This window comes from Manis pentadactyla, chromosome 15 (genome assembly GCF_030020395.1).
Source record: "Manis pentadactyla isolate mManPen7 chromosome 15, mManPen7.hap1, whole genome shotgun sequence".
Lineage (NCBI taxonomy): Eukaryota > Metazoa > Chordata > Mammalia > Pholidota > Manidae > Manis > Manis pentadactyla.
In genome coordinates this window covers 42193385-42216849 of record NC_080033.1, presented here as the reverse complement: position 1 = coordinate 42216849, position 23465 = coordinate 42193385, and the positions used below count along the sequence as shown (strand labels likewise).

Below are 23465 nucleotides of genomic sequence, written 5' to 3'. Positions count from 1 at the left end.
CAATTCAGAAAATTTTAGCATAATTTTAACTACCATGATTTCAACCTATTTAGTAACTTGTAAAAAGTATAAGGCAAATATTTAATTACCTTATATTAAAATATACTTGAGTTAACTCTGAAAGTTATTTCTATTTTTAAAATACAGATCTGTTTATCTCATTTTTAGATGTTGCATCTTTATCTTTTCAAATTTTAAACCCTTCAGACAATATTTTCTAGAATGTGTAACATTTATCATATAATTAAAATATTTAATATATGCCATTCAGTTTACAGAACAGCAATAATCTTTCAGGATTTTGGCTATCAAATTTACATCAAACTCATGAAATACACACTAAAATTGTAACCATGTTAAACATCTCTTAAACCCCAATTTTAAACTGTATCTTTTGTAAAAAAGAGATTGAACTAAGTCACTTTCATGATACAAATGTATGATTAAGAATAATAAAACACTATGGAAAGAAATAAAACTATAACCTGAGATGTCATAGGCTTGAAAGGTGCATAGGTGACAGTTTTCAATGTAAGTGAGGAATAATGAAAGGATTACATAAATACTTGATTTCAAAGTAAACGTTTTAACCATAAGAGGTTAAAGGAACAAAATCAATTAATTCATCCATTCTCAGTCTCAAATAGGCAGAAAATTAATTATAATTGGGAGTCAAAAGTAGAAGACTATGCACATTACCTTACTTTAACCTATATTACATCTCGGGGACAGGAACTGGTCATATGTTATAAGCATCCTTATAAAACAGAAGAATTAATGAAGAAAAATGAAATATTAAAATGCCATTGAGGTAGAGTGCCAGGTGATAATCCTTACCAGTTAGAAGTACAATTTTGTGTGAGTTGTCTTTTTAATGATTTTTATTTCATCTAAAAAGTCATATTACCACTTAAAACTGCAATTTGGCACCTCATGTTTTCTAGCCTTAACTTTCCACTAGAAAATTTTTTATTACGATGTCATCTCTTAGTTTTATTATCTTTGTATTTAGAAGAAATATAGGAAATCCTTCCTAAAGAGTTAGCAGCCAAAGTAAAATAGAAAATGTGCCTCTAGGATATAGGGGAGAAGAAAACCAACACATCACAAGAGTACTGGAGTAACTAATCCAAAAGAGAAAAAGAGAGGTATGCTTATATATTATACCAAACAAACCAAAGCTAAAATCAAAATCCATTGAACATGATGGAGAACATATGGTTTCACCTCAACAGGCATTTAAGCCCATTGTGTTCACTCAAGATTTAAGTTTTTTAAATGGAGGAAAAAAATTTGAAGGATGATCAAAGAAACATCTTTATTATTATTGTAAAAATTAATTATTAGTAGTAAAACAATTATTCTAGTTGAAAAATTAAGGATATAATAAAATTTGTACATTTGTATAAATCAGCACATATCTTTATAGTGAATTAGAACAGAAACCTGACTACTTTTTTTCTTTGTTCTCTTCAGGTACTAAAATTTATTGTAAAATAAATATGATGAAGAAAGAGGCTGAATAAGATCTATCTAAGTAGGCAATTAGAATCTATCCTAAATTTGAAAGTAACTGATATGTGATGTTTAGCTTTTTCAAACCCAACCTTTCAAACAACAAACCAAACCTTCAGTAACACACCTGTGAGTCCCTGAAGTACATCTCATATTGCTGTATCATCTGTCTGCTTATCAGGCTCCCATGATAAACCACAACATTAATATCAGTCCACGTACGAAATTCTCTCTCCCAGTTTGCAATAGTAGAGAGTGGAGCAATAATCAGAAAAGGTCCTTTTATACCAGTCAGAAGGATTTCGTAGAGGAATGTAATTGATTGAATGGTTTTGCCAAGACCCATTTCATCTGCTAAAATGCAGTTTCGTCTGAAATAAACAAATATATTATCCATGTATACATTGGGTTTTACTGTATACTACATATTTTAGAGATAAATATATAAAAAATTTTAAAGATCATGTTAAAATACATGCATTTATAAAAAATGTACGATTTGCTGAAGTGGAGACTAGGCATATAATTATACATATAAAATTCTAACTTTATTATAATCCTGCAAAGAGAAAACTACAGATTTTTGTAACTTCAAAATAAAGATACCACCCATTAGATGTTTGATTTTTTAAAAGAGTGAAATGGCAAGAGCAAGGCAAACTAAATATATTACTTAGTCAGAAAGCATTTATTAAATCCCTTCTATCTCAGGGACAGTATGAGAATATGGGATACAAAAGAAATAGAACATGTTTTCTGCCTTCCAGGGGCTTGTATCTATTAGAGAAGCAGATATGCAAATAAATAAATAAGTAGTCATGCAATGTGCTATCACAGAAGCAGAAATAAAGCAATGGTTTTCAACTCTGGCTGCGCATGAGAAGAGCCTACAAAGCTTGAAAGAAACACAGATACCTAGGATCCTCCCCTACACATTCTGATTTAATGTGTATGGAGTAGGATAAGAACAGGTATAATTTTTTTTAAGAGCTCCACAGATGATTATCATATATGGACAATTTAGAATCATAAGTATTAAGTTCATTATGGAAGCTTAGAGGAGTACAAGTTCAACTCCAGTGGAAAAAACAAAGAGTGAGAAGACATGACCTCTTCAGAGACTATGCCAGTAAGGAGTAGATTTTGACAGATGGCACAAGCAAGGGAGAACTGTAAAGTATATGATAAACTGGAAGACCACAAGTTGTTTGAGATGGTTTAGAGGGAAGGGTAAAAGGAGAGGGAATATTACTAAGATAAGCAGGGGTCTTAAAGAAAGAAGGTTAAGGCATCATTCTGTTATGTAATGGGATTCATTGAAAAGTTCTAAAGAAACCTGATTGGATTAGGTTTTATTTTGAAGTTTATTCTGGTGCTATTATGAGTATCAGGTAAGGTGACTAAATGTTGAGACACTAATTGGAAAGTACTGCAATAATGCATGAAGTAATGGGTGGATGCTTGGACTAAGGGAAGAGGTACTAAGGAGAGAACTGACTTCAAAGTTAATTATGTCAAAATGATCTGGACCTAGTCACAACCAGGTACACTGGGTATCGGATGATAGCCAGATTGCAGTTTGGGTGAATACATGAACTGTTATTCTTAACTGAAATGCAAAATATGGAGGAAGAACAAGTTTGGTATGGATAAAGTAGGAAATCATAAGGTTAATTTTAAATCTTTTGTTTTTAAAAAACTTTTGAGGTAAGACATTACAGTAGCAAAAGACAAATATGGGTTTGGAGGTCAAGGCCTTAGAGAAGTATGAGATCATTAGAATGTTATTGATAACTAAGTAAAAGCACAGAGGGTGTAGAATATGGTTTCAGGAGAACAAACATGGAATATTAAGAGAATGCAAAAGATGATCTTTGGGCAAGAAGAAACAACATTGAAAGGGTAGGCAAAGGGAGAAAACCAGCAAAGACCACAGAAAGAAAAGTCACCAAGGTACTGACAGCTAGGAGACAGTCATATTGTGAAAGCTCTTGGGGGTGAGAATAGGGGAAAAGGTTAAAGACAGAAGAAAAAGTATCAACTACTTATCCAATACGGCAAAGGCAGCAAATTAGGGCTGAAAAATATCCTGTGGACTGGAAAATTAAGAATTTCAGAGATGATACAAAATCAAAATCCAAACAACAGTTTTAAAGAGGTTTGGAGATGAGGAAATGGGAAGAGCTTGTGTAGGCTACTCTTCCTAGAAATTTGCCTAGGAAGTTACAAAGAGGGCTCAAGGCAGCTAGAAGGAAAAACAGCCAAAAGAGGGTTTATGCTTTTCTTTTTTCTTTTTATAGCTGGGTTAAACCCAAATCTGTTCACAGACTGAAGGGGTGGTACTAGTCTTTGAGATGGATTAAAAATATAAGAGAGAACGATAACTGATTGAAGTGAGGTTCTGAGAAGTCTAGATGAGATGCCTGCTAAGATTGAGGTGGGAGCATTAGTCTTGGTCCTGGGGAGGGACCTTTAACTTCTGGTACATGAAGAGAGAGGTAAGAATGTAATTAAGGATGGAGATATATTTGTAGGTGGTGTGAGGGCAAGTCCTAGGCTTCTCTATGAAGCATCACATACAGAGAGTGAGGGGGTAGGGTTGTAATAAAGGGCTTAAGGAAAGAGCTGAAGGTTTCAAACAAACAATGTAGGAAATGGGAAGGAGTATTTTTGAGTGAAGATAAGTAAAGAAGTATTTTGTTAACCATTTTATCTGGAAGGTTCATTAGGGAAAAATGATGATTAATATTTACAAAATATAAGGTAGGGCAAAGAGCACTGTGGGAAATAACAGGTCCCCCTAATTCTGTATGACGTATCTCATGACCCACCACCTAGGTGTAACAACTTGGAAGAATCACATGAGAAGTAAAAACAAAAAAATTATTTTGAGTAAGTGTCATCATATTTTGCTATTATTACTACTAACAGTGCCTTTATTTGCTCTTTTATATACATTACTATACTTTCTCAATCATGGTACCATTTTTTACTTCTTTTGCAATTATCTTTTCATCTCAATAAAAAAAGTGAGATAATATCCCATAAAGCATTTTGAACTTGGTAAATAAATAATTAATGAAAGGAGTAATTCATTACCAGTTTCCTATATTTTGTATTCTGTTCCTTATCAAATGCTGATAATCTGCTCCTTTGAAGACATATTAAATAATAGACCTAAGATATAATTGTTTACACCTTATTAACTGGATTCAATTATTGGGAGACAGTAGAATAAGTTGATAAGTAGAAAAGCATTTTGTAGCAGAGCAGATGTTTTATGATGTTAAGAAATTTATTTCAAATTATTATTCAACATACCAACTTTTGTCTGTTCTGGCTGGCATACATTTAAAAGAAGCAACTATTCAAAAATGCTAAATTTTAATTTACTTACCTTCCTGGGGTAACCTCACTTTTAATAATGAACTCCATGACAACAATAATACAGCAACATCAGTACCCATTTTACTTAACATATTTTGGCATATATGAAAAAATTACCACACTGAATTTTTTTCTGTTCAGATATACTACATACCTATTGTACCAATTGAACAAGAGCCAGTTGAGTCCTTCCAGCTGATATTCCCTGAGTTGATTGTCATTTTTATAATCCCTGGATTGATCTATTTTTTTCCAAATATTAGAGGGAGGACGGTCCTTTGTGGATAAACAAAGAATGAATGATATATTTTATATCTTTTAATCTTCCATACAATAATCATGGAAGCCTAAAAATTATATGGCATTATGATTAAACTTTACAAACAGTGAAAGATGAAATTAGTTCTGTAAACACTCTTCCAGAAAACTGAAGAGGAAGGCATATGTCCCAACTCATTCTTTAACATTACATCAAAATCAAAGACAGAACAAGAAAAAGGAAACTAAAGGTAAACACCAGTATCTCTCTTGAAGAGAGAAGCAAAAATTCAGTAACAAAACTTTCAGAAATGGAATCTCACAAGTGTCACGACCAAGTGAGATTTTCCCCAGGAATGGAAGGTGACTTAAATTTGAAAATTAATCAATGTTGATCAACAGACCAAAAAAAAAAAAAAAAAAAGATAATCTCAATAAATGCAGAAAAGGGATTTGGAAAATCCAATATCCAATCCTAAAAAAAATTCAATTTTGAATAGAGGGGAACTTCTTCAACCTGATAAGGAGCATTTATGAAAAAGCCAAAGATAATGTCATCTTTATGATTAAAGACTGACAACTTTCTCCTTAAGATCAGGTAAAGGCAAAGATGTCTACATTAAGATTGGAAAGGAAGAATTAAAATTATCTTATTCATAGAAGACATCATTTGTCTAAGTAGAAAATCCTGTAGAATCTATAAAACAGAAACTAATAGACATGATATTAGCAAGGTCACGTAAGATCAATATACAGAAAAATTATTTAATATTATAGAAATAATCATAAGTAATTTTTTAAAAATACCATCTTAGAGCATCCAAAATACAAAATATTTAAGAACATACTAACAAAGTCTATGTAAGACAAGTGTATTTAAAGCTACAAAACACTGCTGAGAAAAATTAAAGACCTAAATAAATGGAAAATACATCGTGTTTATGGACCAAAAGACTCAACATTGCTCAGCTATTAATAATTCCCATATTGAACAGATTCAACATAACCCAACCAAAACCCATCAGTGTTTTTATAGAAATGATATGCTGATTATAAAACCATATGGAAATACAAAGGACAACAAAAAACCCAGACAACTTTAAGAAGGAGAATAAAGTTGGAGGTTTTATATTTGTAGAAGTTACAGAATCAAATTATGCAGAACTGATGTAAAGATAACAAACAGATCAGTGGAACTGAGTAGAGGGTTCAAAAGTATATACCTATGTGTATTAAGTCAACTGATTTTTGATGAAGATGGAAAGCTTTCAGTGAAGATAGTTTTGTTTTCAAAAAATGGTGCTAGAAATGGACATTCATGAGCAAAAAGGAAACTTTGATTCACTGTATTATATACAAAATATTAAAACTCTGACATATTGTACTATATACAAAAATCAACTCAAAATGGGCCATATGGAATCTAAAAAACAGAATAAATGAACAAACTAAACAGAAATAGACTCATAAATACAGGGAACAAACTGGAGGTTCCCAGAGGGGAGGAGGGGTGGGAGGACAGGCTAAAGAGATGAAGGGGATAAAGTGGTATAACTTTAACTGGAAGTGGTATAACTTCCAGTTATAGAATAAGTCACTGGGATGAAAAGTACAGCATAGGGAATATAGTCAATAACATTGTAATAACTTTATATGGTGACAGATGGTAACTACATTTATTGTGCTGACCATTTTGTGATACATATAAATGCTGAATCACTGTATTAAACACCTGAAATATTGTATGTTAACTATACTTCACTTAAAAAAAAATGGATCACAGACCTAAATGCTACCTAAAACTACAAACTACAGGAAAAAAATCTTTGTGAACTTGAGTTATGCAAAGATTTGTTAGATACAACAGCAAAAGTATAATCCATAAAAAAAAATATATAAACTGATCAATGGATAAGGAATTTTCTACCATCTTAAAATTAAGAACATTCTACCATTGGCAGAACAAAAAGGCAACCTACAGTATGGGAGAATATATCTGTAAATGATTTATATGACAAGGTGTTAACATACAAAATATATAAAGAACTCATACATCTCAACACCAGAAAAACAACCCAATTAAAAAACGGGCAGACAACCTAACAAACATTTCTCCGAAGAAGAAACACAGATGGCCAACAGACACATGAAAAGATGCTTCACTGCGCTAATCATCAGGGAAATGCAAATCAAAACCACAATGAGGTATCACCTCACACCAGTTAGAATGGCCACTATCCAAAAGACAATAGTAAGTGTTGATGAGGATGTGGAGAAAAGGGAACCCCTCTGCACTGTTGGTGGGAATGTAAATTGGTGCCACTGCTGTGGAAAGCTGTATGGAGGTTCATCAAAAAACTAAAAACAGAAATACCATTTGATCCAGTAATGCCACTTCTAGGAATTTACCTGAAGAAAACAAAATCCCTGATTAGAAAAGATATATGCACTCCTACATTTATGGCCATATTATTTACAATAGCCAAGTTATGAAAGCAACCTAAGTGTTCATTAATAGATGAATGGATAAAGAAGATGTGGTACATATATACAATGTATTATTATTCAGCCATTAAAAAAAAAAATTCTGCCGTTTGCAACAACATGGATGGACCTAGAGGGTGTTATGCTAAGTGAATAAGCCAGGTGGATAAAGACAAATACCATATAATTTCACTTATTTGTGGAATATAAAAACAGAACAAAACAAAAAGCAAAATGAACAAAATAGCAGCAGGCTCACAGACACTGAGAGGTAGCTGGTAGTTACCCTGAGGGAGAGATTGGGGCAGGGAGGGTATAAAAGGGCACATATATTCTCAATCATATTATAAGTTGGTCACACGGATGGTAGGTACAGCATGGAGAATACAATCAATGATGCTGTAACATCTTCCTATGTTGACAGTAACTGCACTAGTGGGGGCCAGGATTTAATAATATGGGTAACTGTTGAACCACTGTGTTACAAAGGTGAAACCAATGTAACGTTGTATATCAGTGATACTTCAATAAAAAAAATTACGAACTTCCGCTCTTTGAAAGACTTGTGCTCTATTGTAAGATACTGAAATGGTCAGCCACAGACTTCAAGAAAACATTGTAAACCATACCTGATAAAGGACTGTATCTAGAATATAAAAATAATTCTTAAGCTCAGTATTAAGAAAACAACAAAAATTAGTAAGAAAACAAGCCAATGAAAAACAGGCAAAATATCTGAATAGGAATTTTATTAAAAGAAATATACTAACGGCAATTAGGCACATGAAAAGATGCTCACTGTCGTAAGGAAATGCAAATTTAAACCACAATGTCATACCATTATACACCTATCATAATTGCTAAGATTAAAAAGACTGACCATAAAAAGCACATGAAGTAACTATAACTCTTACATGTAATATGATATGACCAACTAGAAAAAAGCTTGGCAGTTTCTTAAAAAGTTAAACATATACCTACCATACGACCCAGACATTTTACTCAAATATTTACTCAAGAGAAATGAAAGCACATGTCTAAACAAAGACTTACATACTAACATTCAGAGCAGTTTTATTTCTAATAGCCAATAATAATACATATCCATCAACAGGTGAACAGATAAACAAATCTACATTACAACAGAATACTACTCAGTAATAAAAACAAACAAGTATTGAGACACGCATGACATGAATCACACAATAATTATGCTGCATGAAAGAAACAAAACAAAAAAGAGCATATACTAGCTATATAAAACTATAAAAAATTAAAAATAATGGTTAGTGACATAAATATTGGTAGTTGCCCAGGGGTGAAAGAAGCAAGATTTGGGAGAGAGTGACTACAAAGAGGCACGAGAAAACATGGGAGTGATGGATATTATCTTGATTATGATGATTGTTTCATTTGTCAAAGTCTACCAAACTGCACACTTTAAATATATATAGTTATTATATGTCACTTCAAACTCAATAAACCTAACTTTAAAAAAAGATGATATGACTGGGTCTGGTTCAAGATGATGACACAGGAGGACCCTGAACTCCTCTTGTTCCATAGACACACTGCATCTATAGCTACATATGCAACAATTTCCTCTGAAAGCAACCCAAAACCTAGTTAAGCAACTCCTACACATCAGGTGAGTAAGAAAAAACCTACAATGAACCAGTTAAGAGGCGGAAACACAATCTTGCCATAAACCTAACCCCCAGTGCAGCAATCTATACTCTGAAGGGAACTCACAACTCTGAGCCTCTCCCTGAGGAACAAAGGGTTTAAACCCTAAATCTGGCACCCTACCTTTTAAGACCTGCACCTGAGAGATGAGCCCCCAAAATATCTAGCTTTGAAAGTCAACAGGGTTGTGTCTGCAAGACCCCACAGGCTTTATCAAACTGAGAAACAGTCCTTGAAGAGCTCAGGTGGACTGACCTGAGTGCATCCCAGGGACCAGTGCAGAGGCAGCTGACTAAAAAGAATGATGTATACCAGATTTTATTTCACATATTTTAAATCTGCCATACATCTCTGTACTACTTTTGACATTCATGGTATAAAGTGTTTCTTTCAAAAGAAATCTAGAGGTCTAACACTGTGAAAAAAAAAAATTAGTTACATTTATTCAAATACATTTTTTCTTCTTCAGTAATAAAAAAGCTCTATTATGAATTTATTCTGCATAGCTAAGACATAAACTTTGTGAAGACTGCTGCATAGGTAGAGAAATAAAATTACCCTAGCTCCAAATCTGTAGGGCCTAGGTCTCAGTAGTCTCAGTAGGATAAATGTATTTCTGAGAAACAAACAAAAGATTTCCTCTTGTTTTCTACTTTTAAGTAATATTTATACTGCTACTAATCAACGAAATTATACTTCCACAAATTATTAGGATGATCAGGGTCAGTGTACGGTAACTATGAATGGAAAATAAAATAAGCTATCAGTATACTAAAAACATAACTGGTTATTAAAGCTCTAATTAACCAAAATATTTCTTAACTGGTAGCAAATGAACATTAAAATACTTAACATGTAACATTTCTTAAATTATTGCTTAAAATAACTCCCACATTAAATCATATTCTCCATAATTTTCTTTTCAGCAATCCAATCACTATTAGTATTTCATTAGTTTGGGTCAGAAAGAAATTTCATTTTCAGAATCTCTAAAAATACTTTATGTGTTTTTTATTTTATTTTATTTTATTTACTTTATTTATTTTATTTTGTTTATTCTATTTTTTTATTTTTTTATTTTTATTTATTTTACTTTATTTCATTTATTTTCATTTCATTTCATTTCATTTTATATTGTTGTCAACTCAATTTTACATTAACTAAGAGGATTAGTTCTATTGGCTGATCTCTCTTTACCAAGGACTACACTTACCTAAGGCAATGGTTTTTCTGACACACATCAAAACTGCTTCTTTAGAAAACATATGCCTAGGGTCTGCTCTCAGATATTTTGGTTCTGTAGTCAGAAAATAGAAACCAGGCACCTTTTGTGTTTTTTTTGGTATCATTAATCTACAATTACATGGGGAACATTATGTTTACTAGACTAATTTTTTTAACATTCCAAATAGTGATCTGAATCTCTGACAGTCACTGGTCTAAAAGACAGCTTGATGAGGCTAAAGATGAGGTTACTGTTAAGGCACAGTCCCCACCCCAGAAAGAACATCTTCCCTTTTCATAATCTCTTGAACCACCCCTCCCTTAACTAGTTAACCCTTTTGTTTCTTGGTACACTGAAAGACACTGAGAAGTCAAAAGGAATGGAGGTGAGCTGCAGCTCTCTTGGTAATAGAATATGGATCTTACCAGGAGTTAAATTAAAAAGACCAGAAAAAGTTTACTGTGAAAACAATACAATTTCTTTCATGGAACTAGTTAATTTCCTTTTCTTATATAGCATCTCCATATTTTTCACGACAGCCTTCCTTACTCTGGTGCTAATCTAAAAGTGATCTGTTTCTGTCTTTTCACGTATAAACTCCCTCTTCATAGAAGTAAGAAATTTCTATGACCAAATTGTATCTGAAAGAGGACAGAAATATTTAATTCACATCTCCTTGATGTGAATTTCCTCTGGCTGGCTCTCAAAACTGGATTTACATGACAACAATACTGTTTTAAAGAAATGAAAGTAAAATATTATATAATTATCAGCAATATCACAATTTGTGATAGCCTTCTAGAAGTCCAGTTTCTGTTCTAGAAAAATTAATAACCTACTTGAAGATTTTTTTTTTGAGCAGGGAAGAGATACGCATGTAGTCAATAAGGAATCAGTGTGCTTAATTTATGTAGGCCTTTAATGATATTCCATATAAAACATTCTTTTAGAAATAAAGTAGATGGACAATGGAATACTATTCAGCCATGAGAAAGAAACAAATCCTATCATTTGCAAACATGGATGGAGCTAGAGGGTTTTATGCTCAGTGAAAGGAGCCAGGCAGAGAAAGACAAGTACCAAATGATTTCCCTCATTTGTGGAGTATTGACAACGAAGCAAAACTGAATGAACAAAATAGCAGCAGACTCACAGACTCCAAGAAGGGACTAGCAGTTATCAAAGGAGAGGGATGAGGAAGGGAGAAAGGGATTGTGGGATATCATGATTAGTACATATGGTGTGTGTGGGGTCATGGGGAAGACAGTGTAGCACAGAGAAGACAAGTAGGGACTCTGTGGCATCTTACTACACTGATGGACAGTAACTACAATGGGGTATGGTGGGGGGACTTGATAATAAGGGTGAATGTAGTAACTACATTGTTTTTCCTGTGAAACCTTTGTAAGAGTGTATTATCAATGATACCTTAATAAAAAATAAAAAGTAAAAAAAATAAAGTAGATGGGACTTGATAATAAGGGTGAATGTAGTAACCACAATGTTGCTCATGTGAAACCTTCAGAAGACTGTATACCAATGACACCTTAATTTAAAAAATAATAAAGTAGATGAACTATTTAGTTATGGAGAAATAATAAGGTTACAGAAAAGAAGGAAAAGGTGGGTGTAGTAAGGATTTTTCTTTGCTAGAGAATTAATAACTACTTTTTGGAGCTGAAACTGATATCCTGATTATTTTATAAATGACCTGAGAGAAAAAGTAGTGGGAAACTTTTAAATGCAGAGATGAGATTTAAGAATCACAACTTTTCTGGAGGGATATTTGGAAGGAAATACCTACAGATGCTGACCAAGCAATTACAATTCTGATTTGTCTTACAGAAAGTTGTACAAGGGCTCAATACTCAATGTAGCATTGCTTATTATAGGAAAAACTGTAATACTGACTAATAAAGGAATAAATTAACATACATGACACTATGTAGCAATTTGAAAAATACAGTATTAATTACATACCAAAGACTAAAATTAAAAATTCAAAGGTTACATTAACACTGATGAATAAAGAAGCGCTAAGATTTTATTTAGTTGTTTGAGCTGTGTTCTTACCAAATGTCTTGGGTCAGGTCTTGAAGCTTGCAATTGTTCAAACTCTTCTATTTTTGCAAGATCAACATCTTCTTTTAGTTCCCAAGTACTATCTTCATATGGTAATGAGCACCACTTTACTAAGTAGTAAATAACAGGCTGCAAAAAATTTTTTTCTTTTTATCATTTTGATAAAGAATAGTCAGAAATAGTTTAAATATACTAACCTACATCAATAAAAACTAATGAAATATTTTTTAGTGTTTTTAGGTCATTAATTTTAAAAGAGTAATAATAAGTTTTAACATTTAGGAAGTTTTAGGTTTTCCTTACTTAAATATTTTTTTAAATTATTTACCTCACCAGTATCTTTATCCTCACAAAAAGAGACTTCTAATACTCTGTCTACTTCAACGTAGTCTGGGTTAAATGGTTCCTCTTCCATCTAAAATAAAAAGGGAACTTAATTGGTGTCTGATGGAGAATTAGAAAGTGAAATAAAGACAAATTTACTGGCTATTTTCTTATAGAAAAAAACGTTGATTTGAATTAAAATTTCCAGTAAGTGGAACACTTCCATTTTAATTTCCAAAAGATTATCTTGGGTATTCTGTCTATATTATGAATCACGATGTGATATATAATAAACCAACCAATAGCACTAAAAAATTAGTAACAAGTAAGTTACTCTAGAAGATACGTTCTTTAAAAAGAACATAAAGACAGCCTTTGCACCTTTGTTTTGCTACTTCTCACACATCCAAGAGTGAAAGCCCAACCCCCAACCTGTAGGTCCACCTCCGATTTGGATCAAACACTTTTTACCTGATGATTCCTCTGCTCAAGACCCACCTATCTAAATGCAAACTCTGTGAATTACCTCAAACTCAAATACATTAATTTCTTCTTCAACCTCTACTCGTTCCTGTAGTTTCTTAACTGGGTTCATGGTCATAGAGCACCCCCTCCATACCCTATTCTCAGTTCACAAGCCAGAAATGGAGAAGCTACCTTAGATTCCTTTTTTTTTTTTTACCTCCCACATTTAGTAAGTAATGAATTTACTCTACTTTCAACTATCTATCAAACTGGCTCCCTCTTCCTCATTCTTACTGCCTCGTCACCTCTTACTTGAACTTTTATAAATAACCTCCTAACTATCCGCAACTACTCTCTTGCCTTCCTTTAATCCATTTTCACATTATACTGTGAATGATCTTTCTCAAATATAGATCTTACATATTGCTCCTTTGCTTCAAATCCCTCACTAACTCTCCCCTGTTGGGGAATCAGGTCCACATCAATTTTTTTTTGAATAAACAGGATCCTACCTTTCCATCCAGTCTCATCTTCTATTGCTCAACACAGTGGTACCTGATTTCAAGCTCATGAACAACAAAAACACACTTTTTTCTAAGTCCATGTTCTAACACATCTCCATGTTTTCATATTCATTTTTTCTCTTTTAAATCAACTACTGTTCCTTCTCTTGTGTGCTTGGCCAAGTCCTAATTCCTGAAAGCCTTACTATCAAAAGCTTTTCTCAGATGTCTTTGCAGCCTCTCCTCTACTTAACCTGTAAATAGTGTAATACTCCATGGTTCTGCCTTTAGTTCTCTTCACTATCTTAAACCTTTCCTGAATGATGGCAACAGCTACTGTATATGTTTTTTTAAAAATCCCCTGCTGTATATGTTTTTATATTGGACATACTTGGTAACAAATAGCACTGCCCCACATCAGAATGGCACAAGGTACTTTAAGAAAATCTGCATAGCCAAATAGACTATTTATACCTGAGTCAAATGAGAATAATTAGTATTCATGAAAAGTTAAAAGTTTATTAGTTAAGTACTTCTAAAACCTTTGGTTTATTAGAAATTTCTCTATCAGCATGAGGAGGTGAAAAATTCTTGAGGGATCTACCAGCATCCATAAACTGAGAGGTCATTAGAGTCATCAAGTTTTTAAAGTAGTTTTTATAATTATAAGGAAGTACAAAGGAAATAACAGTAACTTCATGGTGGAAAAATATGCCAGATACCACCATGATCTAGTGACTAATATAGGCACCACCAGTAATGGGGCAAATAGGTATCATGTAACTCCTGGTATTATTCACTGGAAGGGATATAGCATCATTTCTGTAGTGTTCTTTAAAAAAAAATGCAGGACCTGAATCCTGAGAAAACACAAGACAAGCCCAAATTTAGGGATGCGCTACAATATAAACCACTTAAACTCTTAAAAAATTTCCAGGTAGTGAAAAACAAACTGATTAAAGGAGTCATGTCAACTAAATGAAACACTTGATACTATCAGATTCTGAACCAGAATAAATGCACACACATATTTTTTTTTTTGCTATAAAATTACTAGTGGAACAATTACTGAAATATAAGATCTATAGATGCAATATTACTATATCAATGTTAATTATACTACTATTATATGAGAATGTTTTCAGAAATTAAATACTGAAGAATTTGCAACTTACTTGCAAGTATTTTAGAAAAAAATTAATATGCATGGGAGAGAGGCATACGGAAAGGGAAAGAGAAGGAGACAGAGGCAGATAGACATGCAGGGAGAGGGAGAGCAAGTGAGCTTGCCAGGGGCAGTTAGGCAGAGGGAGAAGGAGAATGAAATGCAAATGATAAGGCAAACATGGTAAAATGTGAACATTTAGGGGATCTAGTTAAAATATATGTGGGATTTGTGCAACTTTCTTGTTCAAAACAGAAAGTCTGAAAAATTTTCAAATTGGAAAAGTTAAAAAAAAATTAGATGAATCTCAAAGGGCTCTAGAAGAAGTCTATCCAAAGAAAACAAATTTAGAGCAGCAAAGAAAGTCAGACTAATTACTGAGGCCTAGAAAGGTTAATGAATTATTCCAATGTTTTGTTCACACATACACAAAGCTGGTATAGAAAATATGCAATATATTTCATGTACTAAAAAATCTTATTTCCATTTATTAGCTACATTACCATTTCCATTACTTGAATAACTGCTGATAAAATTCTATGAGATATTAACACATTCACATTAAATTCTAAGTATTGAAATAACTGCTAATTAAAAAATACAAGAGTTATCTACCACTCTGAATTATCAGTGTTCCTGTTTAAGCGAGTTTCCAAGCTAAATCGAGGGAAAGAATATTTATATGTAGACAGCATTTGTATTCAAATACCAAAGTTGGAAGCCTAAGAATTAGAAAGAAAAATACTTAAATTTCTGATGAATAATGCTACATGTGTTCAGGGTTCAACACATAGTAGTCTCATTTATTTTTTTCTTACGTCTGCAAAAAAATGTGCTCTTTGTGCTTGTCTCAATTTGAATCGTTTGATTTTCTGCTGGATCCTTTTATCTTTCAAAAGCTGCTGTTCTGTGGCCCACTCACAGTGAAGATAGGAGCTAAAATTTTTACAGGAGCAATATATTAGAAGGATATAGAAAATCACGTTTTCTTAAAATATTTATTTTTAATCATAGCATCCTATACAAAAAATTTTCCTTAACTTTACATATAGGTAGTTCATCATTTCATTCAATATCGATATACTCAAAATAAAGCCATTGTGATCACTATATCCTAAGACTGTAGTCTGCAATATACCATACCAAAACTGAATAGTAAACTGAATCATAATGGTGATAAGATGTGATTTGTTTTTTATTTCTTCTATGTAATAGTTTTGTCATGATCAGCAAGCTAATTTGTTTTGAAACCAATGTAACTTTAAACTCTTTCACAGAAGTATAGGAAAAAAATGAAGATTTCTTATTCATTACACAAATATAGTGAATAACGTCTATAATCTGTAAAAGCATATAAGATTTCTGCATTTTTACATTGATTAACATTTTCTGGAAAAAATTCAATTTTAATATGAAAGGTTTTCAGTCTTTTAATGATTTCTAAGTTCATACAATAATAAAACATTTAAAAACAGACAAAATAAAAATAATAGTTATTTAATATACTTAAGTATATTAACTTATTTTTAAGACATTATTTTTCTACCTCAAATACTTACTAATTCTTATATTTTACAAAAAATTCTTCCTTGTCAATCATTACTCCAGCTGATATCTAAGAAAATAAAATCAATAATTATACTTCAATAATCAGGCCATGGGATTGAGGTGTAAAACATAATGTACTACTACTTACTTCTTTTTTTATAATTCTAGAAGATAATATTTTGTCCACAATTGCAGCATCTTCTTCACTTGGATTCTCCTATGGAAGAGAGGATATAAAATATGATGGCACATTCTGAAAATTCCTTCAGTTGCCCCTTTGTATGTTTATAAATACACTAAAATTCAACACACGTTTATGTAGCACATGTGCCAGGTACCATGTTAAATGCTGGGAATACAAAATTGGAAAAGTAAATTATTATTGTTATTCTCCTAGTCATCATCTGCATCACCATCATAGTAAACATATATGTGCTTTTTAATGTGCTAGGCATTATTCTAAGCACTTTATGTATATATTAACGAATTTAATTCTTGCAACAACACTTTGAGGTAGGTATTATTATCATTTCCCTTTTACAGATTAGTAAATTCAGGAATGGAGAACGTAAGTACTTGTCCAAGGTGTCAGATCAGTGAGCCGGCAGATGAATGGTTGGTTCACAATCCAGATAGTGGAGATTAAAAGAATTAAACAAAGAGGAAAATGTATATGCAAAGACACAAGAGGTGTCAAAACATGGCATTTGGGCAATTATGCTCATATGGCCAAAAGATTGAATGCTTATCAAGAAGTGACAGGAGATAAGGCCAAACACTCCATAAAAAGGTCTCTTTTACACTGGGCTAAATAAAAGTCTACCATTATTTTTGAAAGATAAAAAACTATCACAGGAGTTTTCAGCAATCAGGCTTATAAATTAGAAATATTCTGTGTAAAGGATGGAGTTTGGAGGAGCTATGGGACTATATATTTAAAAGGTGGACTAACTGGATGAAGCAAAGGAAATAAAAGAGGATGATTACCTAGGTTTCTGATCTGAATAACAACAGTTCTATTAACTACAATCTGGAATAGGGGAAAAGTTGGAGAAGGGTTAGGAGGTAAGATAATGGAGGTATTTTAAAGGTTTATGTGGCTTTTAAATGTTTTATAGTCATAATCTCAAATCTATCTTACCACAAATAATTGTAAAGGCTGTTCACCAGGTAAAGAAGCTGAATTCCTTTTTATTTTCATGGAGCCTTTAACCTCTTCTTCCGATTGTTTCCCTTCTGCATCTTCTGCATATTTTTTTCTTTTAATTTGTCGATTTGATCTTCTTTTCTGTAATGAACCATAAGGATTACATATTTAAATGACTTATTTTAAAGGAAAGATTTTAAAAATAATTACTACTAGTGTGGCGATTTTGTAAATTAAATTTTCAAATTGTATTCAACATTCATCCTTCTCATTTTACCTTTTAATTAAAGGAGGTAATAATTTACCCTTTGCCAAAGGCTTACAACATTGTTTTACTCCCTAAAGTTTCAATTAACAAAGATTAGTAATACCTTTATTACTTTTCTTCAAAAATTGTTCAGAATAAAAATGTCTGTTTTATTTAAGTGTTTCATACCTTGGGCAAAATATATTTTATTAGACTATCTTTGTTGATTTTAAAACTTTTTTAGAAACTATTGTTAAAATGAGTAAAAAGATAAGTTTTATTTAGCCATCTCACACCTTGAACATGTATGTTAAACTATTAATACTTTGTTTTTGCCCAAAACCTAAAAAGTACACCAGATGAATACAGACTAAGTAAGTAATCAGGGGTATAAAACCAGAAGAAGAAAGTAAGTAATATTTGCCACAAAACCCATGAGTTTATATTTAAAGCAGAATAAAATAAAATGATTTAAAAGAGATACACAAAATAATAAACTATTAAATTATCAAATAATTAAGTGTCAATGAAGGAGGAACTTGTGTTTTACTAACTTTACTAGATTCCCTTAAAAATAAAGAACATCACTATCATAAAAACAGAAGCCCTTTTAAAAAATATTAATGTAGTAACATACTTTCAAAATGATGTAAGTAACTTAAATCAAGTATTAAACACACATGGCTTTACTTACCTCCCTAAATATCTAGTATTTGATATTCCCACTATAAATATAAAATCTCACATTGGCTTGAAAATCCCAAAGGACTTAGTTTTTGCATTTCTCCATCTCCCTAAAATTTCATGGGTATAGCATCTCAGCCAACTGTTCTATTGCTCAATATCTGATAAACCCGTCTTCCTTTTTCTATTCCATTTTCTTCTATATATTTAGTAACTCCCACAACCACTCCCACACAACCAAATGTAACCAACAAAATAACCCATGTGTTCCCCTTTTGGTTTCTGCCAATGTCTTCAATTTGGTAGATCTTTCACATTTCCATAGCTATGACAAAAATGGCTCAAGCAGTGCAACTGTGTGGGGACAAACTGTTACTTGCATCAAGCAAGTTTGTGATGACCTTTGATGTGCCTCTGCCTCTTTCTCTTGAGTAGTGAAATACTGAGAGAAAGAAAGGCAGTAATATTGTAAAGCAGGTCAGCCAAATGTAGTAGACAACTCCATGGCTCATTTAGGACGAGTCATGACCTCCTGGCCAAGAAAACACATTTTCAAAAGTTAAGGTAACATTTTTTATAAATATGGGAGACAGGAAGTTGGCATATAAAAATTATAATAAAAGTTATTTCTAGAAACCCAATTTTCCCACATCCTATTTTGAGAAACACAGGAAATATTTATTATTCCCTGGGGAAAATAATTCTACGAACCTCTAATCTGATACTAGGCTAAAGAAATGTTTATAGAGCTCTATTATAGGCATCGTAAGTTCTGAATGTTCAAGAATAGTTTAAATAAATAACCAACAATGACATTTATTATTCTATCAATAACAAGTATTACCATTGTTATGTCTCAGTAGGCACAAATCTTCTAAATAATGAGGTTTGAGAATAGTAATAATGAAGTTGAGAATATAGTTTTCCTTTTTGGTGACTTAGCCATCTATTAGTACTTTGAAATGCAACACTTAAGTCTTTAGTAAATAGTAAACAGTGGCCTGAAAGAATCCTTGAACTCACAAAAGTGAACATTTAGGTAATTCTTCACAAGACAGAATGAAGGTCACTTATTGTAAACTGCTTCCTCATCCTATGAAGACTTTCAGTCTAAAAGATTAAGAAGGCTGTAAGTTATAAAATAATATCTGATGTCACCATAAATTATATTCCACTAGAGTATATAGTTACATATTAGGCAAAGTCAAATTAGGTGCAACTCTCACAAATTATCTCTTTGTCACACTTTATCTCTAGCTTTTTATGTTTAAAAGTATAAAAACTAATTTGATGTCCATGGTCTTGGTTAATGTGCTTTTCTCCTGGCTTTCCCCATAGTGTTTTTCAAAGCACAATTTAAAATAGTGAGAAACTGTTTATTCGAATTTTTCTTTTCTAGCTTTTTTCTTCTCCGTCTTTAAGGTTTCAATGGATACAACATTTTATATAAGAGGTCAGAAATGAATTTAAATGACTTTATAATACTTTATATAATTAAATTAAATAGAATTTAAATGACTAATAAATACTTCACTATATTACTTGTTTCCTGTAATAATATTAACAATGTGCTACAATGTGCAGGGCCCTTTTAAAAAAAATTTAAGTCTTTACATAGAGATATCATATTCACATTTTTAGATTTCTACTTGACTCCAAAACCTTAAACTTAAATTATATTTCAAGCTTTCAAATCCTGACAATCAATTGTGGGTGAGAACTATTAGGGCCTCTCCATCATTTATATAATGATACATTTAAATATATCAATAAAATAGATTTACAATCATGTATGATAAATACTTCTTCCCCTTTTTTCTTTTGTGTGTGTGTGTGTGTTAAAGCAACATGCCTATCAAAGCAATACTATAGTGAAAGGTATGGAAGAAATGTGCATGTTAACCTATTCTACCATTTCATTGTTTGGTAATTACATAATGGACAAATGGCCAGCATAATTCTAGTAAAAATTAAACTAAACTTTCTCATATTGATTAATTATAAGCTTCCTAAGTTAAGGAGAACATTGAAGAAAAAGCCAGGCCATATCATATTAGGAGCTTCAGTCACTGCCCTTACCTCAACTCTTGCAGCAGCCCAGGAGCCTTGAGCCACTACTCTCCCATTGGACAAGAAGCTGCATAAGGAAGAAGAAAGGCCATTCAGGGGCTTTCTGGCCCCATAATTCAACAAATGCCACCACCCATACGGCCTATAGTTGTACTTTAATTATTAGAGAGCAGAGGGTGGCCTGAATTATTATGACCTTCACTATATATATATATTTCTTTAACTTCACAAGGTTATTTTGAATAGCCACCTATTCAAAAAAGGCAAAACGCACAGTATTGTTGTCTACAGTAGGGGACTTTTAATATAATTGGTTATCTTTCTTTGATAGGAGCAGACCAAAGGACTTATCTCCAGGAATGAGTCAATTGATTTGCTTTATCATTTGTATGTGATTTAAAAAATTAATATCTCCATCATTAAGTTCATTCAAAAGCACTCTATAAATACAGGATAATATCACTAGATATTTCTCCATGCTAAAAGTCATCAGGGATTTTGAATTGTCACTTAATTTCTCTGGGCTTAAGTTTCATTATCTGAAAATGAGGGGTTTGGAGAGGATATGTAAATTTCCTCTCGGGTCCAACATTCTATGGTAATACTACTAGGAGCATATTGTAATAATGCTGTCATATAAATTTTACCATACAGTTAAATGTATTTTTACTACTAAACTACAGTATAAATATCCATAAAGTAGTATTATGCTATCTAAATAATTCTACCAGTATTTCATTTCTCAGAAAATTTAAAAATACTCACTTGAGAGTCTTCCTCTTTGAATGTATGCTGTGGCATCCGCTCCACATCAGATATTTCATCTGAAGACTCATTCTTTCTTTTTTGTTTTTTACCCAATGTAATAATGAGTTTGCTGTTTCAAGAGTAAAAGAGTAAACATAAGACTCTGCATTTTTCCATTCTTGGTCAAATTAAGATTGCCATAATAAACTTTCTTCCATTTTATATCACTTTAATATTCAACCAAAGATGGTAATTACCATGAACACATAATGACATTTTCAAGACAAAAGCTGTATTCTAATGGAACAAATACAAACCAGTATTACAGTTAATGGACTTCAAAGCATTGAAAGGCAGTAAAGTTCTATCACTTGCTTCTCAGGCACAAGATATTTTTCATGGGAAAAATGTCAGATGATACCTGTTTTTAATAATTAAAATAATTCACTTATTTTACTATCATATAAATTTGGAACGAAGGTTTTTTTCCTCCTATATCTTACTAAATTCAAATTCCTCTTAATGTCCTTGAATCCTACCTATTCCCTAAATGCCTCTACTTTTCTCTCTCCTATAGTAATTTCTCTCTTATTTAAAACACTTTAACAATGAACTGTTCTTTAATTATTTAATTTATGTAAAGTCTTCTTTTAACTATACTATATGTTGCTAAAGAGTTAAGAACTTGCTTTTATTTTTGTATTTCCAGTTTGCCTGGTTGGTCCCTCTCATACATATATGTGTATATGTATATTAATATTTACACATATATATCCAAAATGAAAGTATGTTCTCAACGTTTTTTCCTGATCAGAGGTAGAAGTACAGAGCTCCCACATTTCCTTATCTGGTTCAACAGATGGGTGGGTGTGATTTTAAAGTGCCATATTGGCTTTAAGGAGGAAAATTCTACCTTAGATATCTGTATTCTAATCATAGAAAGCTCCCAAACGCTTTCAGGTATATCAGATATCAGATTTTTTTCAACAGTTATTTACTAATGTGGGAGCACTTAGAAATCAAAGGGTCAAGGATTTTAAACCTGATTCCACCATTTACTTGTTTACCTAATTTACCTGGGCAAATTACTTTTAGCCTTAAGTTTCCTTGTCTGGAAAATAGGGAAACTACCTCTACTGTTGTTAAGAATTAAATGGGTAATGTATGTTATTTCTTAGCACAGTCTTCACACACAGTAATGTCTCAACAAATGGTAACTAAGTCAAATTATTATATGCCAGGCACTTTCCTAGTTTCTAGGATTTGAAGGTGAAGTGGACACAGTTCCCAACCTTAAAGTATCAGTTAGAATATGATCGGTGTTAAAATTTTAAATGCTAATATGGTAGTTAGCACTTAATATAATGTGGACACAAAGGAAGAAGTACTTATGTTTAAGAGTAAAGGAAACTTTATAAAGTTTGAGACAGGAATTGAATGATGATAGGGAGTCCAACAGGTAATAAAAAAAGAGGTAAGGTATATTCCAGGCAAGGAATACTACTGAAGAATGAGGAGAATATGCAGTAATAAGAGCAGGTTAGGAATACAGAGTACTGCAGGAGAAGGAAGCAGAGATGGTCATCTAGACAGGGTGAAGATCACAGACAGCCTTGAATGGCCTGCAAGGAGTTAACATTTTAGTTTAACTTCTTAGCTCCATAGGACAGGAATTTAAAAGGAATATATCTGTCATTTACCACTGATAATGAATATTTTTGAATGAATTAAAAAAAATAAAGCAATTAGAAGATAGAATTTTAAACAAATAAGTTCTGGGGATGTAATGTACAGCATAGTGACTGCAGTTAACAACACTGTATTGTATACCAGTAAGTTGCCAACAGAGTAAATCTTAACAGTTCTCATCACAAGAAAAAAAAATTTTTAACTGTGATGTGATGGATGTTAACTAGGTTTGTGGTGAT

General features: G+C 32.2%; 1 protein-coding gene across 12 annotated transcripts in view; it reads right to left on the bottom strand.

Annotated features, from left to right (window-relative positions):
- Positions 1–23465, bottom strand: part of LOC118926497 (chromodomain-helicase-DNA-binding protein 9) — a 293397-nt gene that overhangs the window by 110493 nt on the left and 159439 nt on the right. For 11 of the 12 annotated variants that reach the window (XM_057493237.1, XM_057493239.1, XM_057493238.1 and 8 more), the window contains 9 exons: positions 21556–21667; positions 17784–17930; positions 16791–16859; positions 16654–16709; positions 15913–16030; positions 12966–13052; positions 12629–12766; positions 5057–5178; positions 1643–1886 (listed from right to left, as the gene is read on the bottom strand). In XM_057493237.1, coding sequence (XP_057349220.1) covers positions 1643–1886; positions 5057–5178; positions 12629–12766; positions 12966–13052; positions 15913–16030; positions 16654–16709; positions 16791–16859; positions 17784–17930; positions 21556–21667 — 1093 coding nt within the window. Of the gene's footprint in view, positions 1–1642; positions 1887–5056; positions 5179–12628; positions 12767–12965; positions 13053–15912; positions 16031–16653; positions 16710–16790; positions 16860–17783; positions 17931–20799; positions 20858–21555; positions 21668–23465 lie in introns of all 12 variants that reach the window. The other variant, XM_057493247.1, reaches the window with a different exon arrangement.